The following is a 25,229-nucleotide window of genomic DNA, read 5'->3' on the forward strand; positions in this document are numbered from 1 at the left end:
CCCAAGATTGGGATGGTGTTTGAGACAGCAGGGCCCGACCAGGGTCCCAGAGCTCCTTTCCTTCTTCCTGCCCAATCCTGCATGTGGCTAGAGGCCACTGCTCTCTTGGGGGCCCCAGGGGCAGTTGTTCCTTCCTGAGACTTGGCTGGTCAAGCAAGGAGGCTGCTGTCTGAGGAGCTAACCACTCGCGGCCCGCCTCCACAGGCTGCCAGTCCGTCTACCCCTGCCCTGCACACGGGTTGGACAAAGACAAGGGCAGCACAGTGAAGCCCAGACTGTATTTGTCCCAGATATAAGTTAGGTCACATTCAGGTAGCGATAAATTACATACACAGAGGACCAGTGCACAGGGGACAGACTCACTTAAATACAGAGGACATGCCACACAGGCCACAATTTACAAATAATTCCCACAGATTGAAATCAAAGCAAAAACTGTCCCATCGAGGATTACAAATGATGTAAACATGAGGAATGTCTACACTGAGACCACAATGGCCGTAAGATGCATTTGTGCAGTTTTGGCAGAAGCGAGGGAGGGCACCACTGAGCACTCAGTGGCACCACGCATGGCCCAGGAGGCTGCAGGCCAGAAAGGACACACCCTGGGCTGTGGCACAACCACTTCTGAGCAGTGCACACTCAGTGCCAACCAGCAGGGAAGGATTTGGACATGTATCCCCTTTCTTTGGGAGTGGGGGTCTCAGACTTCCACATAGGCTGCTCATCTTTTGGTCATTCCTGAAGGGTGTGAGGTATGACAATGAATTCTTGGGCACATGGAAGAAACATTCATCTCACTCCCACTGGGCCGTCTGTAAGGACAATGCCCCCAGCAAGGCCTGGCCAGCAGTGTGGAGTGTGGGAACTGGGCAGCATTCTGTACCACCAGGGAAGAGCTTTGGGGCTGGCAGATAGTGTGTCTATAAAGTGCTATAATCATAGTTGAGTCCAAGGGTATGAAGGCTTCTTCGCGCGCACAGGTGTCACCTACACTCCCACCAAGCCCACCTCAAGTTCCTTCAGGCAGGAAGCACTTCACGCGGGGAACAGGGTTAGGCGTGGCCCGGTCATCCTCCAGCTGCTGGGCAGGCAGTCCAGAAGCCCGATGCAGCTCGCCACAAGATCACCAGAGCAGAGGCACTGGGAAGGGCAGTCAAGCCCAGCTGGCACTGCGTGGGCTTTGTAATGGCCACTTATGTTCCAAGGGTCCATCTGCAATGATGAGGCCAGCAAATGAGGTCACCCTGCCCAGCAAGGGGCTGGCCATACTTCCCACCGGTAAGCATGAGTACTGGCAACGTTCTGCATCGGCTGGGTCAGGGACAGGATGGAGCACTGAATGAGGCCCACCTGGATGACCTGCACCCATGGCTACCTGGCTCAGGTGGTGCGAAGGGAGAGGTGCCCAGGCCATACCTGCTCCCCCTGAAACTCCTTGTGACTGGTGCGGGTACAGGCCCAGCCTGAGCCTCGTGTCCACCTGCCAAGCAGACTAGTACTGGAGCCAAGGGAGAAATGGCCAGCCCCTGCCAGCACTGTCCTGGTGACATCAAGTGATGATGAGGGCCCAGGAAGATGCTGTGATCAAGGCTGCAGCCAAGTCCCTCTGCTGGCCGGCCAGTGTGCAGAACATGGGATAGACAGAGCCCCCTCGATGTCTCCCCTCTACTTGGGATCACCCTCGGGAGCAGGCAAGGCGTCAGCGTGAGCGTCCCTGGCGGTGCCAGCCTTCCTGGGCTTCTGTTTGGCCTTCCGCAGCATGTGGACCTGTCCCCAGGTCAGAGGATCAGGTTAACAGCAGTTCACAGCCCTGGGACTCTATGGCCAGTGTCCATTAGGCTCTACAGAAGGGCAAGGGCCTGGCAAGGCTCCCTGCTCAGCATGGCCTTGTTTCCACTGGATGGTGACACCCACCCGAGGCTGCCCTCACTGGGGCCCCACCATACCATGGAATCAGGAAGGCTCAGGCCCATCCCATCTCGGCTCTCGGCCAAACTCGCATACCTTAGGACCAGCTGCAGAGATGATCATGTGCCCTGGAGCCTGGATCCAGGGCTCCCCATCCACCTGCACGGGGGTGGCCTTGAAGAGTGTGACCCGGAAGTATGAGCCCTGGGCAATGCGGATTCCAGAGCGTAGTCCACCCTGCACCTGGCCCTGGGCAGGTGAAAGCTGAGTTTAGTTAAGCCCATGGTACCACAAGGGCACCTGCAGGCCAGCCAATGCTCACCATGTGCACAACTCCAGTCACACCTACTACCTCCAACAGCCCATCGTCCATGCGTGGCTTCTCAAACCTTGAATCACTGTCGGAGCCCCACAGGTCGGCCCCAGAGCCCCAGCTGCCCCAAGAAGATGGAGAGACACACACATTAGGCACAGGCTGGACATAGCTCCTGCCCTGGGGCCACACAGCCCATAGGAGCTCAGCTGCATACCTGGGTATATTGATGAAGATGAGCCCCTCAATGCTGGGCAGCTCCACCTCCTGCTGCTCCACTTGCAGCCGGATCCCCTTGTGCAGGCCTCGGGAGCGGCTGATCTTCTGCAGCCCAACCCGCACATACACACCCTTGTTGTGGAACCTGCCAAAGACGATGTACCCACCATCGCTGTCACCTTGCTGACATCAAAGGGTTCTGCATCCCCTGCCTTGCTGTTCCAGTACCTGCTTGTGAACTTGCCAGGCTCCTCCTCCCGTGCCTGGTGGAAGTCCAGGCTGAGCTCTGCATCGATGCCAATGCCACAGTAGTTACTCATCTGCACAATCTGGAGACAAAAATATCACCAGGATCTGGACAGGCCCCAGGCACTCCTGAGTGCCCCCAAGATGTATCCAGTTCTCTCCAACCCTGCTCTGCTGTGGCCAGATTCCCCTTGCTGGGGCTGCCCTGCTCAGCTGTCGGTACTCCAGAAGGAGGCAGTGTGCTGCACCGCACAGCAGCTTTGGAGCCAGGCACAGCCAGGTGGAGGAGAGCACGTCAGCAAATGTGGGAGTTACACTCAAGAACCCAGGAGGGGATGCACTGGTACCTTGGGTGGCTCCAAGTCAGCCGCCTTGTCCTCTGCACTCCCCATCTCATGGGCATCTAGCAGGATGGTCCAGCGGTCCACGAGCACAGAGTCAGCCTCATCCACAGACAACAGCACAGAGAACGGGTCCTCGCCGTTGTAGCCTGCCCCCCAGCGGAGGACCCGACCAAGGTCGTTCCCTGGGAAACAGGCAAGACAGCGTGACCCATCCCACAGGACAGAAAAACCTGGCAGGGATGAGGTCTGAGACTCCATCCTCTGAGTTAACAGCTGAGCCCACCTGTGCCCAGGGGCAGGATCGCCACAGATGGCTCTGGGCAGGCCAAATGGTGCCGGATCTCCTCCAGGGTGGTGAGCACCCAGCCCACAGTGCCATCCCCGCCACATACCAGCACCCGGAAGCAAGGCACCTGGGAGAACAGGTGAAACCTGCGTGGGAGACAGGAAGCGTTCTCTACCGCCCGGATGCAACACAGCAGGAAGGTGGCTACCCGGCCCCCAGGACAGAACCAGACTAACTCATCCCTGCTCTGGACAGCTCTTTCCTGCCACAGAACTGTCTGGCAGCAGAACTTTCCAGGAGTGTATAGTTAGTTGGGAGTTCCCACTTGCCACAGACAGGAGTCTGGATTACCCCTCCCACCTGCTGGGTAGACTCAGACTCACCCAGGAAGAGGCCCTCCATTGGTCAGCTCAAAGACCTGATGTGGGTTCAACAGCTTCCGGAAACTACAGAGCAGGTCTCGGCCCTTGAGGCCCCCACTCTTGGGGTTCACAAACACAAGAACGGGGCTGCAGTCTGGGGGCAGCTTTGTGTGCTAAAAGGTAGGGAGTTGGGTTAGGGTGTAGCCAAAGTGCCTCCCTGGGGCAGACCCGGAGGCCAGGCCGGGGCCAGCCCCAAATGAGGAACCACAGGGCTGTGCCTTCACAAAGAAGCACCCCAAACTGCCCTCCCTCACAGATTCCCCTTCAGCCCCTGGGCGGAGGTTGTCTGCCTGGCCCTACCCACCATGACCTGCATCAAGGAGCCACACCCACCAGGCCTGGCTATCACAGGCCCAAGTTGGAAACCTACAGGTTCCCGCCCAGCACTGATGGCTAGTTCTCATGGAGGCGAGTGAGCCTCGTCCAGGGCCTCATCTATCCCCTATCAGCCAGGATAGCTTTGTTCACAGAGCAACCATGCATCCCCTTAGCCATGAGACAAAAATCTATCTCCCCTGCCATGTAACCTGAGAGACAGTGCCAAGAGGCTAGACAGTGAGCCAACTGGAGTCCCTCCACAGGGCAGGCGCACAGGAGACAGACATGCCTCGCGAAGGCACAGGCTAGACCCTGGCTGGAGCAGGGACACACTTGGGGCTGCATGACCCACTGGGCCACCCACCTGCACTCACCACTCACCTGGGGATGGGCAGCTGACAGGAGAGAAAAGGGGGGGGGTCAGCCTCATGCCCAGCTACAGAGAGAGCCAGGGCCAGGGGCAGGTGACAAGGCAGTCTTGTTCCTATGGGCGGTGGGGACAGCCACTTGCCCTAACTAGCTAAATGCAGAACAGAAAAAGCCTATAGGATTACCCATCCCAGCCAGATACCCCTAAACTCATCTTCCTAGGATTTGCTTCTTCTGGACCAGGGCTGGGACCAGGGTGTAAGTACCACAGACATCATAGACCTAGTGGGGCCTTCAAGTGAGAACGAGACCTCTGTGGCTACGCAAGATAACCCTTCCGTCCTCCCCAGGTGCCATGCCCACAGCATGCCAACTAGGTGCCCTCTTCCTATCTGTCCAGGTTGTAAGGGCAGCATCATAAGTCAGGGAGCCCCATCTACTGGCCAGAGGTGGCCCTAAGATCCCAGGCTGTCAGGGTGGGGTGGAGCGGGTGTCATACTCAGGAACACACCTGACAAGATGTTGTGCATGCCCACGATTCACTCTTACTCTCGGGGAAGTGGGCATGGGAGATGCGGTGTGTGCTGTGTGGCTCACAGGTAGAGGCCTCGGGGTCCACAGTGGACAGCCAGCCCTGGCTCCAAGCAGCAGACCTAGCCACTGGCCTCAGCTCTCCAGGCTTGACGTTCCCGGCCGGTGTGAGGCAGGGTGAGGCAGTACCTACCGCCCTAGTGGTGGAGGATGAGGGAGGGGGGGCCGTGCCAGCCCTGCCGCATTGCAAGCACAGCTGTGGGGCTGCCACTTACCAGCACTTCTGGCAGCACCAGTGCCGTCAGCGGCCGGCCATGCAGGGTTGTGTCCCTGACCAGCATGTACAGTCGCTCAGCCTCTGCAAAGCACGTGACATCCAGTACCACTGCGCCTGCAAAGGTGGGCTGCAGCTCAGGACAGAGCCGCCCAATGCTCCATCCAAGTGGTGTCCACGGTGGGGCCTGTCCCTACCATGGCAAGGCCTGTCCTGTCCACTCCAGCACACCTGCTGCCCATTCCAAGGTGGAGCCTGTGCTGTGTGACCGACCCACCAGGCATCTAGGGTCGGGTCTAGGCCAGCAGTGCCAGTCTTAACTCAGGTCAGCTGACCAAAGGTGGCATCTACAACGTGGTGGCCCTCCCGGAGAGGCCTTCCAGGGAAGGCGTGGTCCCCCCAGAAATGGACAGCAGGGCTACCCCTTCACCACCATCCTCACACTTGCGACCCAAGCCATGAGTTTTGCAGGGTCCTGTGAGTCCTAGGACACCACAAGGAAGGATGCTGGTGCCTCTGGAACCTTCCCACGGGAAAAATGGAATCTGAAGAAAATTGCTGAGCCTCAGCAAAGCATCAGATATGGACCAAGAAACAAAAGCAAGGTTATTCCTGAAACACAGCTCAACAGAAAAGGGAGGACGAGGAGGGGGGATCCTCCTCCCCTCACTGCAGGCACGTTCTTCAGGGCGGGCAGCAGCTCACCTTGTGAGGAGTAGACGTGGCTCACGGACACCACAGCAGCTGCACAAATAGGTTTCAGTCAGGGGGCCCAGAGCTGAGGCCCAGGCGCTGCCTCCTACTCTGGGGCCTGACCTCCCTCTTGGAGCACCCTCATCCACAACCTACCCCAGGCAGCCCCTCCCCAATCTCTGGGACTAGCCCCAGAAATCCTCGAAGGCACAGGGACCCCTCTCCTCACAGAGGGTGAGGCAGAGATGGGGTACCTTGTACCCCAGAGGGTGGGCCCATGAAGTTCAGACAGCCCCTGGGGAAGCACCCAGTCTCCGCACCATGCCCCCCACAGCTGTGGTCAGGACCCACCCACTAGCCAACACCTCTGGCCAGCCTAGGGTCACACCTTTGGTGGCCATGGCCTCATGCAGCAGGCTGCTGTACTCCTGGGGAGAAAGGCCCAGTGGAAGGCCACTCACAAGCAGGGAGACATGCGGGGCTACTGCCCTGTTCTCAGCCACGTAGAATCGCGTCTGGCTCACCTGGCGTACAGAGGTCTGGGGGAGGGAGAGAGCGCGGTGCTGGGCAGCACTACCAGCATCCATCCCCAGCCTCCTCACCCACGCCAGGGCACTGAACCAAGTCAGAACCAGGAGGGAAGGGCTGCCAGAGACTGCCTCCCTTCACACCAGCCCAGCCCACCTCCGCTGGGAATGCAGGCAGCCTGAGGCACAAGGACTCCCTGCTAGGGACAGATGACATATTATGGAGGGCAGTGCTGTCCCGCAGGGGAGGGAGTAGCACCCTCTGTGGGGTAGAGGCTGTGCCTGCGGGCTCCTGTCTGTGTCCACTGACCTGCCGGATGTCCAGAAGCCGGTCTAGCAGGAGCTCCTCACCCTCCAGCACCGTCCGCTGCACTGCAAGGTTGAAGGGCATAGGCTATCAGCACTGAGCGCCTTCCTACCTCTGCAAACAGCTGCCCTGAGACCCAAGGCAGGCAGGGCTGTGGGCAGGACCAGGGGAGATTGACTGGCAGGGCAGGGCAGGCCCCCACCTCCTACTAACACTTCAGAGGGGCATCACGTGCTCCTGAGGCAGCAGGCCCAAGCCCCAGCTTTGTGCAGCAACCCCAGGACATGGCCCAAGCTGTCCACTCACCTTGCCTGCTGCCCATGAGCACCTCGACCAGCTGGAAGTTTTCCGGATCCTCAGTCTGTGGGGCAGGGACGGGGCATCAGGCCTAGGGCCTTCCCCTACCTCCCCAGAACACCCACAAACAGTGGCCTTGTGGCCAAAGGTAACCCCCACGTCAAGTGGCACTGGGCACACCCAGCATACACACCTGGCGTCCAAACAGCGGGAGTACCTCCAGCACCACGGCCTGTGCTGTGCTCTGTGGGGTCACACGGATGGACACGTAGGCCACACCCACCCTGTGGGGGACAGGCTCAGAGCTCTGGCTCTCCCGCTCCTCCCCTACCCAGTGGACCCTGCACCTTGGGTCTCACTTGAGCCAGCCAGGGTAGATCTTCAGGACCTCCTGAGCACGAGGCAGAGCCCGGATGACCCAGGCCTCAGGCATGGGCTCTCGGGTCCCAGGGCCTCCGCTGGCCTCCTCCTCAGCAGTCCCACCACTTCCAGTCTTCTCTGGTGCATCACTAGCCAGTGAGGGCAGGGGCAGGGCCTGTAGCTCAAAGTCCCCCGGGTCCTCGTTTACATAGTAGGCCCGCAGCGCCACCTCCTGCGGGGCAGGTTCAGGGGTGAGGGGCCAGGGGGAGCAGGAAGACAGGCAGGTATCAGGGGTGAGGGCCAGGTGGAGGGGCAAGCGTGGCTGCACCAGGCCTCATACATGCCCCAGCCCCCACCACGGGCTCCCTCTTACCAGCACCTCCTGACTCCTGGCCAGGCGGGGAACAGTGACCAGGCGGAACTGATTTCTCCTCAAGGCATCATTGCCATCAAAGATCTTCAGGGTCTGCTTGCCTGGGCCAGGGGGAAGCAGCTGAGAACCCAGAGGGTCAGTGACCAGGCGGAGGCGGGCAGCAGTTTTGAGGAGCACTTACTGGAGTCCAGAGCTGCCAGCGCCTCTCTGCTGGGTCCAGGGGCCACACTTCCATCTACACTGTCCTCCCCATTGCCTGCAGGATGGATGAGAACATCACCCCCAGGCCCTGGCCAGGTACAGGCCACACCCCTAGGACTGCCCTTGCCTCACCCAGCTCCAGGGCCGCTGTCTCTGGGATGCGGAAACAGTGCAGCTTGCTGAGATTTCGGGAGAGCAGACGCACGCATGCCGGGGGCAGGACCATGGAGCGCAGGCGCCCGAAGGAGCACTTGGGGCCCAGCACTGCACAGCACACCGAGTGGGCCTAGGAAGACATGGGTGTGACTGAGCCCTGGGTGGGGGTGGGGGCTGCCCTGCCTCCTCCACACCAAGTTCACTGTCCACCGCAATTGTGCATAGGAGCAGAATGCAGACAAGAACTCCCAGTCAGAAAATAGCTACATGCAGACAGGTCCAGGAAAGGGCTCACACTTGACCCCACTGGTGATCTGAGCCTCTCCTGGCCTTACATCCCCAGGGCTCCACGGCCACCTCACCAAGTCCTACCTGGGCGCCACACCACTCGCAGCGCACGCCGGCCAGCACGTCCGAGGAGCTACAGGACTTCTTGCAGACCTCACAGCGTGCTCCAGAAGGCAGATTCCCCTCCCGCCAGTGGTGGAGGTACATGTCCTAGGGAGGGGGCAGGACCCGTCACTGACTGCCCCCTCCCTAGGACATGTACCTCCACCCCCTCCCTTTCCCCTGGCCACTTGCAGGCCCTTGAGCACTCACATGATCCTGGTGCCCGTCCTGATGGCACTGGCGGCAGTCACTACAGGCGAAGGGCACACAGTCGGGGTGAACGTGCAGCTCACACACTGGGCGGGGGCGGAGTGCAGGGTTAGGGACCACTTGCTGCACCCCTGAGCCCAACCTCTTTCCCAGCCTCTTCCTGGTTGGGGATAAGCCCTAACCCCTGCCACCCGGAATCCCATTCCCTCTGAGCCAGGCCCAGCAGCTCCCATCCTGGTGCACCCTTGGACTGAAGCACCCTGGCCAGCTCTGCACAAACTGGGCAGGGAAAGTCTGGGCCACCAGCAATGGTCAGGCTCCTGGGTGAGGGAATCAGACCAGAGGGCCACGGAGATACCTTCACAACGGAGCGCAGGTACCTCCAAGCCCTTGCGGCAGACCCCACAGAACTTGCGCTTATAGAGGCCACGAGATCCAAAGCAGTGGGCTACAGGGACCTGCAGAGAAAGAGCAAGCATCCGTCCTGGGCCCGGCCTCCACCCATGCTGTCCTAGGGGTCATCCAGCCCTTCTTCCTCTTCATTCCTCTTCATCCCCATGACTGCAGCTGAGCCTCTGCTTGGAACTATTCGCCCTGACCCAGCTCTGCTACTCAGGTGGCTCGACCTGGGAGTAAGTCTGGGTAATCATGGGCAGAAAAGGGCCTTGTAATGTCTCACCCACCGTGCATCTGACACCCACACCTCCCTCCACAGACCGGCAAGGCTGCCAACTTCCAGGCAACTGTCTCCTCAGATCCAAGGGCCATTTTCTGGATGGCAATTAGGCCACAAGGGTTGTGAACATGAGACAGCACACTGGCTTTGCTGAGGGCAGGCAGGAGACCCTCGTCTTAAAGTTAAAATGTGACCAGTGAGAACAAAAAGGCCACACACTAGAAAGTCAATGGTAGAGAGGCCAAAATGGTGTGTGACCTTTATTTTATTTTTAGTTTAGTTTGCCAGTCCTGGGGCTTGAACTCAGGGCCTGGGCACTGTCCCTGAGCCTCTTTGTGCTCAAAGCTAGTGCTCTACCCCTTGAGCCACACACTACTCCTGGCTTTTTCTGAATAGTTTATTGGAGAAGAGTCTCAGGAGCCAGGCACCTGGCTCACATCTGTAATCCTAGCTACTCAGGAGGCTGAGATCTAAGGATCGTGGTTCAAAGCCAGCCAGGTAGGAAAGTCTATGAGACACTTATCTCCAATTAACCACCAGAAAACTAGAAGTAGTGCTGTGGCTCAAGTGGTAAAGCACTTGCTTTGAGCTGAAGAGCTGAGGTACAGCGCCCAGGCCCAAAGTTCAAGACCCACAACCTACCAAAAAAAAAAAAAGGAAGAAAAAAAAAAAAGGAAAGAAAGTCTCAGAGGCTTTCCTTCCCAGGCTGGCATCAAATGGTGATCCTCAGATCTCAGCCTCCTGAGTGGCTAGGATTATAGCCACCAGCACCCAGCTATTTTTATTTTGAAAAAAAAAAAAAAATCTTCCCAGGCATGGAATGTGGCTTAGTAGTAGAGTCCTTGCCTAGCGTGCCTGGAGCCCTGGGTTCAATTCATCAATATGATATAAACAGAGAAAAGTGGGAGTGGCTCTGTGGCTCTAGTGGCAGAGTGCTAGCCTTGAGCAAAAGCAGCTCAGGGACAGTGCCCAGTGAGTTCAAGCCCCTGAGATCTACTCAGGGTGCACTGCATGCCTACAGCTCTTTCCTTTTAGTTGCTGAGCAAGATTCTACCCTTTCTTTCCTAACCACATTGTAGCTAAACTGACACACAAGGATCTGCAAGGGTCCGTCACTTGTCCCGTCAGGACCACATGTACTTCCCCCACACTTACCCGCACCAGACTGGGGGCCACAGACGTACATGGGGTCTTCACCTGTTTCAGGCACTTCTCGTGGGACATAAAGTTGCAGGCTGTGGGGAAGAGAGCCTCATGAGTCTCTGTGTGGCCCAGGAGGAAAGTAGCGTCAGTGCTCAGACTTGGCCCCCAGGACCAAGAGCCACAGTGGAGCTGGGATCCCAGGAGATGAGAAGGAATCTTCCCCTGGCACCCAGCTCACTCCAGCCTGGAAGGCAAGGTAGTGCCTGATCATCACACACCTCACACCTTCAGTGCTCTGGCAAGCGAGGAGCCTCTCTTCCCACACCCTGGCTGGGCCCCATTTGCCCAGATCCCAACTCGCTCTGGACTCTGGCCAGAAAGGGCTCTGCATCCATACCTAAGCACTAACCTAGTTCGTCACTGAGCTGTTCTGCCTCTGGACTGTGAGAGTTCCTGACCCTGCAGACCCACAATCCTATGGAGTCACATTTGTGAAGGGGACCTGCAGCTTATATCTCCCCCCTCTATAGAGATCCTGGGTCTTATCTCCATATTGATCAGTCTAAGACCTGGAGCTCTGCTTGCCTTTCAGCTGTGTGATGAATTCAAGGGTCTAGTCTCCTACCCATAGCTCTCCTTTCCACCTCTCACCTGTGCATGAGATTACCAAAGCCTAGCCTCAGACCCGGAGCTGACTCAGCCGGTAGTGTCTGCCTGATGGTTCTAGAGGACAGGCAGGGCAGTGCAATGCTTTTGATCAGATAGAAAACCAGGGAGACTCACTCCCATGCCACTGGCCAGCTGAGGGGCCACTAGCAGAAAGCATCCCCACACTAGCTAGCCTTCTGGGCCGGAGCACTCAGCTAGTCCCACCTCCGGCCCTGGCCACGACAAACTAGCTGTCAAGGTCCCCGTGTCCCCAGTCTGGGATGTGGACCGCAGGGCCTGCTGGCAGGAGGCAGGGAGGGAGAGCCGTCTCCGGCCGGCTGGGTGGGGTCCATGTTGGGCTGCCACGCCCGGTCGGCGCCGGGCGCAGCCGGCTGGAGACCCCTCCGCGCAGGCCGAGAGCGGCCGCGCCCCACCCTTGCTGTCCCGGGACCAGAGGCGGTCCTCGCTCACAGCCCCGACGCGGGGACCAGAGGCGGCGCTGCCCGGCCGGGTCGGGAAGGGCCGGGGAAGGGCCGGGGAAGGGGTCGGGGAAGGGCCGGGGAAGGGATCGGGGAAGGGCCGGGGAAGGGCCGGGGAAGGGATCGGGGAAGGGTCGGGGAAGGGGTCGGGAAGGGCCGGGGAAGGGCCGGGGAAGGGATCGGGGAAGGGCCGGGGAAGGGGTCGGGGAAGGGCCGGGGAAGGGATCGGGGAAGGGGTCGGGGAAGGGGTCGGGGAAGGGCCGGGGAAGGGCCGGGGAAGGGCCGGGGAAGGGTCGGGGAAGGGGTCGGGGAAGGGCCGGGGAAGGGGTCGGGGAAGGGGTCGGGGAAGGGCCGGGGAAGGGGTCGGGGAAGGGGTCGGGGAAGGGCCGGGGAAGGGGTCGGGGAAGGGCCGGGGAAGGGCCGGGGAAGGGGCCGGGGAAGGGCCGGGGAAGGGGTCGGGGAAGGGGTCGGGGAAGGGGTCGGGGAAGGGCCGGGGAAGGGGCCGGGGAAGGGCCGGGGAAGGGGCCGGGGAAGGGCCGGGGAAGGGGCCGGGGAAGGGCCGGGGAAGGGGTCGGGGAAGGGCCGGGGAAGGGGCCGGGGAAGGGCCGGGGAAGGGCCGGGGAAGGGCCGGGGAAGGGGCCGGGGAAGGGCCGGGGAAGGGGTCGGGGAAGGGCCGGGGAAGGGGCCGGGGAAGGGCCGGGGAAGGGCCGGGGAAGGGCCGGGGAAGGGCCGGGGAAGGGCCGGGGAAGGGCCGGGGAAGGGGTCGGGGAAGGGCCGGGGAAGGGCCGGGGAAGGGCCGGGGAAGGGCCGGGGAAGGGCCGGGGAAGGGGTCGGGTAAGGGGTCGGGGAAGGGGTCGGGGAAGGGGTCGGGGAAGGGGTCGGGGAAGGGGTCGGGGAAGGGCCGGGGAAGGGCCGGGGAAGGGCCGGGGAAGGGGTCGGGGAAGGGCCGGGGAAGGGCCGGGGAAGGGGCCGGGGAAGGGCCGGGGAAGGGGTCGGGTAAGGGGTCGGGGAAGGGGTCGGGGAAGGGGTCGGGGAAGGGGTCGGGGAAGGGGTCGGGGAAGGGCCGGGGAAGGGCCGGGGAAGGGCCGGGGAAGGGCCGGGGAAGGGCCGGGGAAGGGGTCGGGGAAGGGCCGGGGAAGGGCCGGGGAAGGGCCGGGGAAGGGCCGGGGAAGGGCCGGGGAAGGGGTCGGGTAAGGGGTCGGGGAAGGGGTCGGGGAAGGGGTCGGGGAAGGGGTCGGGGAAGGGGTCGGGGAAGGGCCGGGGAAGGGCCGGGGAAGGGCCGGGGAAGGGGTCGGGGAAGGGCCGGGGAAGGGCCGGGGAAGGGGCCGGGGAAGGGCCGGGGAAGGGGCCGGGGAAGGGCCGGGGAAGGGCCGGGCGTCGCGCACCCGGGCAGAGCCTGCGCCCTCGGAGGGAGACCGCCGGCGCGAGGCGGGCTCTCACCGTCGCACAGAAAGCCGGCCAGCCCCCAGATGAAGTCGGAGCAGAGGTGGCAGAAGGTGGGCTTGGTGAGCGTCACCCGGCGGAAGCTGTGGCCCGGCGCGGCGGGGCCCGCGGCTCGGCCCGCCCGCTCCGACCCCGGGCGCGCGCGGTCTCCAGCGCCCAGCACCGGACTGCCAGCCGGGCTGCCGGGACGCGGGGAGCCGCCGCCCGGCCGGGCGCGGGCCGCGGGCTCGGCCGCCGCCGCCATCCCCAGCCCGAGAGGCCCGCCGCACGCACGGCGGGCGGAGGCCGGGTCGCCACCGGACTACAGGCCCGCGGCGGCCCCCGCGCCCGGCTTCCGACTGTGCCGCCCACTGCGCAGACTCGCGCGGGCAGGGCCAAAGTGAAGGGAGGCGGTGGGCGGAGCCTCGAGCGGAGGGGCGGGTCTCTGGGGTTCACAGCGCGCGGGGGGCGGGACCTCAGGGGCGTGGCCCATGCGTGGGGCGGGGCTTTGGAGGGGCGGGGCCTCGAGAGCTGGGGTCCGAGACCTGTGGCGGGGCCTCAGGAGGCGGGGCCCGGGGCGGGGCGGGGGCGGGGCGGGGGCGGGGCGGGGCCTCGCGAGCCGGGGTCCGAGACCTGAGGGCGGCGCCGCAGCCGGGCGGGCGGGGCCAGCTCGGCCAGGTGCGGACGCCGGGTCTTCGCACGCGGTTTGCGGGCCTCCCGGGGAAGCGGCGCCGCTAAGGCCGGGCAGGGTCGGCTGGGGGCAGAGGAGACTCTCCGCGGCCCGGGAGCCACTTCCGGCTGAGGCCCCGAGGCGAGCCTCCCCCGCTCTACCCCGCCGTGCTACCGGACGGCGGGAAGGTAGCGACGCCGGCCGAGGGCCGGGCCTTCCCCCGGTGCCTGGCTGGCCCTCGGCTGAGGCGGACCTGGCGGCCGGCCGGGACGCAGGCCTCCCGGGAGGGCGCGCCGCCGCTGACACCTCCAACGCCAGGCATCGCGGGGGCTCCAGAAAGTGGACGCCGAGGTCTTCGCCGGCGGTGGTGGTTTGTTGTTTCGGTCGGTCGTGGGCCCGAGCTCTGGGCCTGGGCCTGTCCCTCAGCTCGTCAGCTCCAGGCCAGCGCTCTACCACCTGAGCCACGGCGCCACACCCGGCTTTCTCTGCTTATGTGGTGCTGAGGAATCGAACCCAGGGCCTCAGGCATGCAAGGCAAGCGCTCTACCACTGAGCCACCTTCCCAGCCCTGGTGTTTGTTTTTGGTTTGAGGTTTTTTGTTTTTCTTTTTTAGGGGGCAAAGGGAGGAAGGGTGAGCAAATGCAATCATGCTGTTCAGTATATACTGTGTGGAAAATGAACTGTGTAACTCGTGGACAGAGACTTCCCGTCTATGAGCAACTGCAAACTGAGCATAAGCAAAGGAGGAGATGACATTGTTCAAAAAAAGAAATGTATTCGGCCGGGCATCAGTGGCCCATGCCTATAATCCTAGCTACTCGGGAGGCTGAGATCTGAGGATCATGGTTCAAAACCACCCCAGGGAGGAAAAGGCCGTGAAACTGTCATCTCCAATAAACTATCAGAAAACCGGAAGTGGCGCTGTGGCTCAATGGTAGAGCGCTTGCCTTGCATGCCAGAGGCCCTGGGTTTGATTCCTCAGTACCACATAAGCAAAAAAAAGAAAAAGAAAAAAGCTGGAAGTGTCACTGTGGCTCAAGTGGTAGAGCGCTAGCCTTGAGCTGAAGAGCTGAGGGACAGCGCCCAGGCCGAGTTCAGGCCCACGACCGGACCCAAAAAAAAAAAAAAAAATACATTTCCTTTCACGTATCATCGGTTCCCTCATCCTCCCCATTCCCTCCCTCCTACCTCCATCACAAGTTGCATAATTCACGTTCATGTCCAGTGCAGCCAGTGTACTCTACTACTGCACTTTGAAAGACATCTTTAAAAGAAAAACTCACATCTGATGGTTTTTGCAAAACTTTTAACTGTTTTCTGATCCAGTATGTTAACTAAAACGTCCAGCAAACAAGACTGCCGTCAGACCCTCCTGCAAACTTCCTGAAACAACAGGCTTATTGCAGAAGATGCAGATACACGTGTCTGAGCACAGCCTGCAAATGGGAGAGCCTGTCCCCACACTGGCATCAGCTCTCAGATAGGGTCTCCCTTGGGCAGTCTACTTAAGGCTCTCGGTCCCCCGGTTTTAGAGGTCTCTCGCTGTCAACTAAGCCATAGCTAAGCCCCGTGGCCTGAGAGGTTCATGAGCAGGCCTTCCTTGTTCGTGGTCCGGGAGCAAGAAGACAGCACAGTACGCTGGCACAGTTAGGTTATGGTAAGAGTGGTTCGTATTCACTTCCCTCAGCCCTTCCTAGCAAAGACACCATCCGCCATTGTGCCTCAGGCTCACACGTCCAAGTCCTAGCCCTCAGTACCACAGAGAGTGACCTTTGGAGCTACAGCTCTACAGAGATAATCAGGTTAAAATGACACCAGGCTAAGCCTAAAGTCCAACTGCATTGGTGTCCTTGAAAGGAAGTTTGGACAAAGACACACCTGCGGAAACACAAGGACCTGTTACAGTTCCACAGGCCAGGATTGCTGGCAACTACCTGGAGCAGGAAAGAGTCCTGGGGCAAATTCTCTTTGGGACACTCAGAAGGAACCGGACCCTCAACATATCCATCCCAAGTTCAGCCTTCAGGACCATGAGATATGTTTTTGTGGTTCAGGTCCTGTGGTGCTTTGTTACTTATCATGGACCCAAATTGCACAGAATCATCAGCAACACAGTTGGAATCAGTGTGCATATTTACAGTATTTGGTGACTGTCTTCTTTTGTCTCTGAGCTTCGTAGATCAGGCTTTTTAACTGCTGCCATGAATTGCATGGTCTCTTAATTGGCACCCCGTGCAGGGTTGTGTATCTACTTCTTACTATTTTATAATGGCCTCACGGCTATGACCCTGAGCTGTTAAAAATAATGCTTCAGGAAGTGGCGCTGTAACTCAAGTGGTAGAGCGCTCACCTTGAGCTGAAGAGCTGAAGGATAGCGCCCAGGCCCAGAGTTCAAGCCCCACGACTGACAAAAAAAAAATAATAATAATGCTTCAATGTCTGGAAACCATATACCCTATATCCATTTGCCACTCGACAGACACAAGAGGTGACAGATCATGCTACACTCACTTTAGAAGATAACGCCAAACAGTTTTAAGAACATTGAAACAGAAGTAGAAATCTATACCAGCTCTGCAGAAGATTCTCTCTGTTGCAGTTTGGCCAATGCTGGACACTCAGCTTCACATTGCAAGATCTATATATTAGGAATAGCAAAGCATCATGCACAGCCTGACCTCCATATCTCCCCTCAGGGTGTCATGGCTTCCTGTCCTCCTCATCTCCCCTCAGGGTGTCATGGCATCCTCCTCATCTCCCCTCAGGGTGTCATGGCGTCCTCCTCATCTCCCCTCAGGGTGTCATGGCGTCCTCCTCATCTCCCCTCAGGGTGTCATGGCATCCTGTCCACCTGATCTCCCCTCAGGGTGTCATGGCATCCTCCTTATCTCCCCTCAGGGTGTCATGGTCCATCCTGTCCTCCTCATCTCCCCTCAGGGTGTCATGGTCCATCCTGTCCTCCTCATCTCCCCTCAGGGTGTCATGGTGTCCTCCTCATCTCCCCTCAGGGTGTCATGGCGTCCTGTCCACCTCATCTCCCCTCAGGGTGTCATGGCGTCCTCCTCATCTCCCCTCAGGGTGTCATGGCGTCCTCCTCATCTCCCCTCAGGGTGTCATGGCGTCCTCCTCATCTCCCCTCAGGGTGTCATGGTCCATCCTGTCCTCCTCATCTCCCCTCAGGGTGTCATGGCGTCCTCCTCATCTCCCCTCAGGGTGTCATGGTCCATCCTGTCCTCCTCATCTCCCCTCAGGGTGTCATGGTCGGTCCATCCTGTCCTCCTAATCTCCCCTCAGGGTGTCATGGTCGGTCCATCCTGTCCTCCTCATCTCCCCTCTGGCATCCTCACTGGCCACAGCCCCCTGTCTCCTGCAGCTCTTTTGTGAGGTTGTCAGTGCTCTGACCCCTTTCTCCTGATGGGTTGGAGCTCTCTGGGCTCTGCAGTGTGTTCTGGTCTGAGAGAGTGGTGCTGGTTATTTGCTGCCTTGTGATGTCTGCAGACCCAGCCTGTGCAGACAGGGGACAGTCAGATTCCAACAGCCTGGTCACTTGATTCTGGTCCTTGATTAACACAGACCTTTGCCTCCCAAGTTTCTAGGATTATGGGTGTAAACCCCTGTGTCTGGCTTAGCTACACTTTTGTTGTCACTTCTTATAATAAATTTGAAGTATTATTTTCCAAGGAGAAAGGAGACAATTGAGCCTCTCAAGCATGGCTGATTGAAAACAAGATGTGACTCATGGTGTGGACCTTGTGCATGTTGATCTTCACGGCCGGTTACAGGATGCACATGGTGCGATCTCTCTCAGAGCTGGGAGGAAGTCAGCCTGGTCTCCCATCTGCAGGCTGGCTTCCCTGAGGCGAGGTGGCACATGCTCTCTGTCCCTGTCATTCTGGGTGTTGCGCCCTCATGTCACCTTGACGCGTCAGCGCTTGCTTCACGTCAGCACGCCCGTCACTGGAGCCCTGTGAGTCATCCCTGGTCTTCTGTGGCTGAACTGTTCCTGGAAGCTGACTTCCCACCAGGATGCCTGGCCTTTGCTCCAGCATCAAAGGAAGTGGCTGAGAGGAACACAAATAGATTCTTCCCAGCCCTAACTGATGTGTCCATGACTCAATTTCCCTTTGGCTGGGTCCCTAAAATGCCCATGGCTTCCCTAGCGCCAGAAAGCTGGTGCCAGTGTGTGTTTGTCCATGGTGGAATGGTCGCACAGCTGGGGAATCTTACAGAGATGTATGACCCTGTGAGCGGCCGCGGAGCCGCGGCAGTTAGCGAATGAAGGCACGTGACCTGGGCTGCTCCTGGAACCTTTGTCCTCTTTGCCAGCTCCTTGTGGTCGTTGAGCTTTTGTGGGCTACTCTCTTGGGACCAGCTCTCCAGATTTGGAAACACCTGGCCTTCCTTCTTACCGTCTGTCAACTCTGCTCCTCCCCGCTGGCCCCACACCCACGTTCAAGGATGAGCGCTGTAGGGCAGGTTCCAGTCAGACAGTCTGTGCCATGGAGGCAGTCTCTGCGGCACAGGGCCAGCTCTGGGCCAGCTCCGTGGGGCCCTGGTTTGGGTGGGGCAGACATAGGAGTTGGCATGCCCAGGCCTTTATTGGGGTTCACTGGGAAGGTCTGGGTGAGGCAGTGGCTTTAGGAGTGAATGGCCCAAATAACTTCCCTGCATCAAAGTCGGCCTGGCTGGGACAGGGGCAGGGAGAGTGCTGGTTTGTAGAGACCATTACAGGAAGTTCATGCTCAACTCCGGTTGGTGTTCATAGCAAAGGGAATCAACTTGCTGTCAGAAACTGGCCATCCTGAGGTCAAAGGTCAGCATCAAAAACACAAAATAAGAAATACAGTGAGGACAGCCAGGACAGACAAGGGATAGAAAGGGCAGCGAGAACCATCGACAGACACAAACCAGGTCTGTGCTGAAGGGAAGAAGCCCCCATCCCGTGCCATGCTGTCATCCTGGCTATTTGTGCGGCTAAGGCGGTGGGGCGGCCGGGAGAGGCTGTGGGAGAAGCTGGCTTGCTGTGAGCTTCCGCCATCTGACAACCCTGGGTGTGGAGAATGGAACTCCGTCCAGGAGCACGCTCAGGCGCAAAGAGACCCAACCTCAACCACAACCCGCTCCAGAAAGAGCTGGAGCTGTGGATTCGTAGTGTAGGCTCTTGAGTTCAAATTCCAGTACCTCTCAGACAGACAGACAGAGAGACATAGGATTTCTGTGTAGGAGAGAAAGTGACTAGTTATGGAGGGCAGAAGGGAACCGGGGAAAGGCCCACGCTGCTCCCGGGGAAAGGCCCACGCTGCTCCAGCACAGGCTCCTTCCCTACCCCGTCCTCTGATCAGCCAGAGAACTGAAAGTCCTCAGCTTTGGATAGCTAAAACCTACAGAAGGGCTAACGGCCTAGAAGAAGACGGAAAAAGGGATGAGTAAGGACAGGTACAACAAACCCCTAAAAACAAGGGGAGCAAATAAAAGCCCAGTTGGGCCTGTTCTTTTACCTGGGAAAAATTAAGATTGTCTCCTGTGGCTAAGGGCTGACGCTGCAGTCCCATCTACCAGGTCCCTGATTAAGTCTGACAGAATTGAAGTATGAGGGATATCTGGCCCACAGCGGGCGTATTCCCCTTCCAGACATGAGCGTCTGTGCGGTTCCATGCTGGTTTGAGGTGCACAGCATGGTCTGCCTTTGCCAGAAGAGACACGGGCTTTTCCAGGCTGCCCCGAGAACAGGGAACTTTGTCCTCTTGTCTGCAGAGAAATTGCCAAGCTCTCTTCCTTAGGAGCTCTATGGGATTCTATTCAAGGAATGGATACACTCATTGGACACCTAATATCCAGTGTCTTTCATTTCTCTCTGTGTTCTGCTGAGAACTTATTCCTTGTTTACAAATTTTACTCCCAAAGTTTACAGGTGCCCTCACACTGCCCCCAAGGCTCCTACCATGATGGCCTGGGCACCTCTCCCCAGCACGCTGGGCCAGGCTCCCGACTCCACAGCTGTCCCAGCCTGTGCTAGGCTTTCCTGGAGGCAGAGGCTGACCCCCCACCCTGCTGCTCACAGCTAGGCCTTCTCAGGACAGGGCAAGCCGGGCATTATGGCATGCCCGTTGCCATAACGGGTGGCTTCCCTGCCTAATTCCTCGCAGAATCTGGGGTGCTGGGGAGAAATGCCCCTCCCAGGTCCCTAGCCCGGGAGGTCACAGGGTGAAAAACGTGGGAGCTGGCAGACCGTGTGAATGGCTCGGTGACTGGTATCCCACAGTAGTGCTCAGGGGACAGCTGCTGAGGTCCATCCCCTGGGCAGAGGACCCTGGCACAAGAGGAGCCCAGGAGGCCCACATCTGGCCATCCTCCAGCAAGTCACCTTAGCACAGGATGCCCTAGCTAACAGATGGCCTCATCTTCACATCATGGTGCCCTGCCAGGCAGTAAAAGCATTCCCCTCCTGGGAAGCACCTCTCTACCAGAGGCCTTGCTAGGACACCCACCTTCCCTTCATAGCGATCATGCCACGTCTGCCCCGGTCTCCCTCGTGGGGCCCAGCTGCAGCAATCTTCTCTGGTCGCTGGAGTCTCCTCTCCTGTGTCAGCCTCCCCCTGCTGTCTCTAGAAGCTCACGGATGAGTTTAGGGCCTACTGGATGATCCCGGATAATCTCCCACTAGAAGCCTCCTAATCCAATCACACCTGCCAAGTCCCAGGTACTGGGTCTCAGCTACAGGCTCGGGGCTAGGACAATGGAGTTCTCTATCAGAGACCACTGTCCAGTATCTCATGCTCTACCAATACCTTCACGTATCTGGATGCTGTTAAGCCGTGTAGGTCAAGAGCAAAATTTAGGCTTGCTACAGACCAGCCATTAGCTTTCAGCTCTGCCCTCTTCAGCCCTCCCTGCTCGGGGGCCTGGCTGGGGTTCTATTGCAAGGGCTTCTGCTGCAAGATGCCCTCAGCAGAGGGGCTGGTGGCAAAGGTTCTTTGCTTTGCTTTTTTGTCAGTCATGGGGCATGAACCCTGGGCTTGGGTGCTGTTCTTGAGCTCTTCAGCTCAAGGTGAGCGCTCTACTGCTTCCAGTTTTCTGGTGGTTTATTGGAGATAAGAGTCCCACAGACTTTCCTGCATGGACTGGCTTTGAACTGCGATCCTCAGATCTCAGCTTCCTGAGTAGCTAGGATTACAGGCGTGAGCCACCAGCACCCAGCTGAGCTCTTGTTTTTTTGAGACAAGGTCTTGCTATGTAGTCCAGGTCTTGAACTCAAATCTGCCCGTTTCAGGAGTTGTAGTCCTAGGATTGAAGGTGTGCTGCCACACACACCCTTCACGATGTTGCCTCTTTTTTTTTTTTTTTTCTGTCGGTTGTGGGGCCTGAACTCTGGGCCTGGTGCTGTCCCTCAGCTCTTCAGCTCAACACTAGCGCTCTACCACTTGAGCCACAGTGCCACTTCCGGTTTTCTGGTGAAGAGGTAAGAGTCTCACAGACTTTACTGCCCAGGCTGGCTTTGAACCATGATCCTCAGATCTCAATCTCCTTAGTAGCTAGGATGACAGGCGTGTGCCACTGGCGTGAGGAGATGATGTTGCCTCTTAGTTATTTGCTTATTTATCACTTTTGCAGTATTGGGGTTTGAACTCAGGCCCTGAAGCTTGCTTGGCTGGGGCCATACCAGCTGAACACACTCCTCTAGTCCTGCTTTGTGCTAGTTATTTTGGAGATGGTGTCTCTCAGATTTTTCTGCCCAGGCTGAGCTCAGATCTCAGCCTCCTGAGTAGCTAGGATTACAGAGTGAGCCACCCGCACCCAGCGTCACATGATTTCTTGGTCCTGTGCCTTCCTGTCTTTCCACCTTTCATTCGCTCTCTTATTTCTGACTGAGGATTTAACTTCCCTGTTCGACCTTTCCACCATGTCTTTGTAGTTTCCATTATTTTTCCTATATGTTTCAATTTGATTTTCTCCTGATCTACCTTCCATTTCTTCCATTGTCATCATTTACATTCAATCTAAGGTTTTTTTGTTTATGTATTTATTTTTTGGTGTGGGGCCTGAACTCTGGGCCTGGGCACTATCCCTCAGCTCTTCAGCTCAAGGCTAGCGCTCTACCACTTGAGCCACAGCACCAGCACCTTCCCAGCCGCATTCAATCTAAGGTTATAACAACTGTTAAGGTTTTATTAGCTTTAAACAGAGCAATTTGATAAGATTTGATTATGTTTTCTTGAAGCTTTTTATGCTTTTCAACATTTTCTTTTTCTTTTTGCCAGTCCTGGAGCTTGAACTCAGGGCCTGGGCACTGTTCCTGAGCCTCTCTGTGCTCTACCACTTGAGACACTTTCAGCTTTTTCTGTTTATATGGTACGGAGGAATCAAACTCAGGACTTCATGCATGCTAGGCAAGCACTCTACCACTAAGCCACATTCCCAGCCTTTTTCAACATTTTCATGTTGAAAAATTTCAGACTTGCAGATAGGTTATAATAATAGTATATATTTTCCCCAGGTTTACCAATTGTTAATATTTATCTGTTTGCTTTTTCTTTGTTCTTTTTTTTTTTTTTTTTGGGTCCGGTCATGGGGCCTGAACTCTGGGCCTGGGCGCTGTCCCTCAGCTCTTCAGCTCAAGGCTAGCGCTCTACCACTTGAGCCACAGCACCACTTCCGAGTTTTTTCTTTTTGCTTATGTAGTGCTGAGGAATCGAACCCAGGGCCTCATGCATGCAAGGCAAGCGCTCTACCACTGAGCCATCTTCCCAGCCCCTCTTTGTTCATTTTTTTGTCAGTCATGGACTTTCAACTCTGAGTCTGGGCGCTGTTCCTGAGTTCTTCAGCTCAAGGCAAGCGCTCTACCACTTGAACCACAGCACCTCTTTAGGTTTTCTGGTAGTTAATTGGAGATAAGAATCTCACAGACTTTCCTGCCGGGGCTGGCTTTGAACTTGATCCTCAGATCTCAGCCTCCTGAGTAGCTAGGATTACAGGCGTGCGCCACTGGCGCCCTGCTTGTTTACTTTTTCTTACTCTTGTTATTGCATGTTGTGTTAGCTTCCAGAGCCAATTTGGGTTCAGACATGATTACCTATCACCTCAAACTACTTGGATTTCAAAAGAACATCTTTACTCCTAACCATCATGCCACTTAATACTTTTGGAAATTGTCATTGGTAGAATTCATATTCTTCCAATTAGCCAAAAGGCAGAAACTCACTGATTTGACAGCGTGTCACTGCTGGATTTTATTGAGCAGTAAACAGTACATATTCCAGGTTGTGAGTTGTCCTGACCACACCCAGTGAACCCAGCTGACCATCTTTCCCTGAGCCAGGACCTATCCCAGCTTTGTGTTCTGAGGACTTCTGGTTAACCTTCCAACAGGGGATAGCTGCTCTTCTGGGAGGTAGCTGGTTTGTGGCCGTCTTCATTCACTCAGAGTGTGAGGTGATCTCAGGCTGGGTTTACATTCTTCTTGAGGAAAATCCAGTGCCTGGCTTACCTTTGCTTTAGCATGATGTGGTCCTGAGTCTGTACCTGCCCAAACCTGCAGACTCTCCACCTTGTCCCTGACTGGAAGCTTTCTTCCCAGATGATGTGCAGCGGATCCCTGCTTCTCTCCTGGGGCAGTCCTCAGAAGCATGGATCAGAAATAGCCTTGTGCCGGGCTTCAGTGGCTCACGTTTGAAATACTAGCTAACCAGGAAGCTGAGATCTGAGGATCATGGTTCAAAGTCAGCCTGAGGAGGAAAATCCATGAGACTCTTTTTTGTTTTGTTTTTTTTTGGTCTGGTCGTGGGGCCTGAACACTGTCCCTCAGCTCTTCAGCTCAAGGCTAGCGCTCTACCACCTGAGCCACAGCGTCACATCTGGCTTTTTCTTTTTTGCTTATGTGGTGCTGAGGAATCGAACCCAGGGCCTCGAGCATGCAAGGCAAGCGCTCTACCACTGAGCCACCTTCCCAGCCCCCGCGAGACTCTTATCTCCAATTCACTACCAAAAAGCTGGAACTCAGGGTCCAGCTAGGATCACAGGTGTGAGCCACCAGCTTCTGGACTTGTTAGTTTGTTACTATGTAACCCAGGCTTGCCTACACCTTGTGATTTTTGCACCCCCACTTCTTGGGGAGGGAGGAGGCTGGGATTACAGGCATGCTCAACACAGCCAGGCTTTCCTATTCTCTCCTGCCTTTTAGTTTTTTAATTGTTTCTATTTTTAAATTTTTTTGTAGGTTGTGGGGCTTGAACTCTGGGCGCTGTCCCTCAGCTTGTCAGCTCAAGACTAGTGCTCTACCACTTGAGCCACAGGGCCATTTCCAGTTTTCTGAGTGGTTTATTGGAAATAAGAGTTTTAAAGGCTTTCCTGCTGGGGCTGGCTTTGAACCGAGATCCTCAGATCTCAGTTTCCTTAGTGGCTAGGATTACAAGTGTGAGCCACCACTAATTTTTATTATCATTTTTTTTGCATTGTGTTTTCCTATCTGTTGGCTAGAATTAAATGTTGTTGTTTTTCTGTTGAATAACTGACATTTTCACTTGAAATTTCAAACCTAATTAATAATATGTTGACCCCTCTTTAAATAAAAAGACCCCAGAACATGGTAACTGCTACGTTCCTCCTTCTATTCAATGGTTACCTGTCCACTGTTTAGGTTCTGCTGTCGGGCTGTTCTCTGCACTCCTAGTGTTTTATGCAACACTTGCATTGACTGTCATATTCTATCAGTCCATTCTTCTGGGGAATTTATCCTTCCTGATAGAGACATTCATCTACTCGTCTATGAAGTAAGCCCCTGTAGCTCTTTGTATTTTGCTCATATGATGAAATACCTGAGTCTGGGTTGTCTTAAAACAGAAGAGATTCATTTAGCTTCCAGAGTTGGCGGCTGTGAGACAGCAAAGCAAAGCTTTAGAGAGGCCTCCTGACAGGTGCGGGGAACACTGGGCTTGCTAAAGGGGAAGCCAGAAAGCCTGGCACACCCACAGAGGGCAGGCCTTCCCCCAGGGAGGCCCTACCCCAGCCCGATCCCTCCTGCCCTGGGAGCTGTGGGAGGCGGCCCGGGGCCTGGAGCGGCCTGGGGCCGGGGGCCCGGGGCGGCCTGGGGCCTGGGGCGGCCTGGGGCCTGGGGCGGCCTGGGGCCGGGGGCCCGGGGCCTGGGGCGGCCTGGGGCCCGGGGCCCCACCCACCCCTGCCCCGCGGTTCTGCTGCGGGCACAGGCCCAGCCTTCCAAACCCGCTGCCACCTGCTTGCTGCCGCAGTCCTGTGCAGACCACTGCTCTCTCCACGGGTTGTTTTCAGTCTCACGACTCGCTGGCAGTTCTAGTGACTCTGCAGCCCCTACTTTCTGCTGTCCAACATCTCCCCTTGAATACCCTGTCCTCCTCTCTTCCCGGCGGGCGCGGTCTCCAGGCGCGCGGTCTGCGGTCTAACCCCGCGCCACGGCTACGGCTCGGCGCGCAGAG

The 25,229-nt window shown here is 57.5% G+C and overlaps 1 protein-coding gene across 2 annotated transcripts; it reads right to left on the bottom strand.

Annotated features, from left to right (window-relative positions):
* Positions 1-259: 259 nt before the first annotated feature.
* Dgkq (diacylglycerol kinase theta) lies at positions 260-13,448 on the bottom strand. 2 transcript variants are annotated; one of them, XM_042672763.1, is made up of 23 exons: positions 13,134-13,448; positions 10,579-10,658; positions 9,106-9,205; positions 8,748-8,833; positions 8,520-8,645; positions 8,124-8,277; positions 7,972-8,046; positions 7,791-7,891; positions 7,417-7,649; positions 7,251-7,341; positions 7,067-7,121; positions 6,764-6,825; positions 6,315-6,465; positions 5,939-5,977; positions 5,235-5,350; positions 3,703-3,854; positions 3,317-3,465; positions 3,037-3,215; positions 2,672-2,772; positions 2,442-2,588; positions 2,234-2,345; positions 2,008-2,160; positions 260-1,770 (listed from the first exon to the last, which is right to left on the bottom strand). In XM_042672763.1, the coding sequence occupies exons 1-23, from the start codon at positions 13,378-13,380 to the stop codon at positions 1,669-1,671; spliced, it is 2,811 nt and encodes a 936-aa protein (XP_042528697.1). In that variant the 5' UTR covers positions 13,381-13,448; the 3' UTR covers positions 260-1,668. The 2 variants fall into 2 exon arrangements, with proteins under 2 accessions (XP_042528697.1, XP_042528698.1); XM_042672764.1 differs by lacking the exons at positions 10,579-10,658; positions 13,134-13,448 and having other exon boundaries at positions 8,748-8,787; positions 9,106-9,156.
* Between the last annotated feature and the right edge of the window lie 11,781 nt (positions 13,449-25,229).

The sequence above is a fragment of the Dipodomys spectabilis genome, unplaced genomic scaffold (assembly GCF_019054845.1).
Source record: "Dipodomys spectabilis isolate Male_0828 unplaced genomic scaffold, ASM1905484v1 ptg000771l, whole genome shotgun sequence".
NCBI lineage: Eukaryota > Metazoa > Chordata > Mammalia > Rodentia > Heteromyidae > Dipodomys > Dipodomys spectabilis.

What these genes read in the sequence shown, in the direction of transcription:
- Dgkq (XM_042672763.1), bottom strand. Translation starts at nt 13,380, where the DNA reads ATGGCGGCGGCGGCCGAGCCCGCGGCCCGCGCCCGGCCGGGCGGCGGC. An exon ending in TGAGGCCATGGCCACCAAAG is followed by an intron (nt 5,978 to 6,314) that starts GTGTGACCCTAG and finishes CTATTTGTGCAG; the next exon opens with CTGCTGTGGTGTCCGTGAGC. An exon ending in TGGTGCTGCCAGAAGTGCTG is followed by an intron (nt 3,855 to 5,234) that starts GTAAGTGGCAGC and finishes CCTACCTTTTAG; the next exon opens with CACACAAAGCTGCCCCCAGA.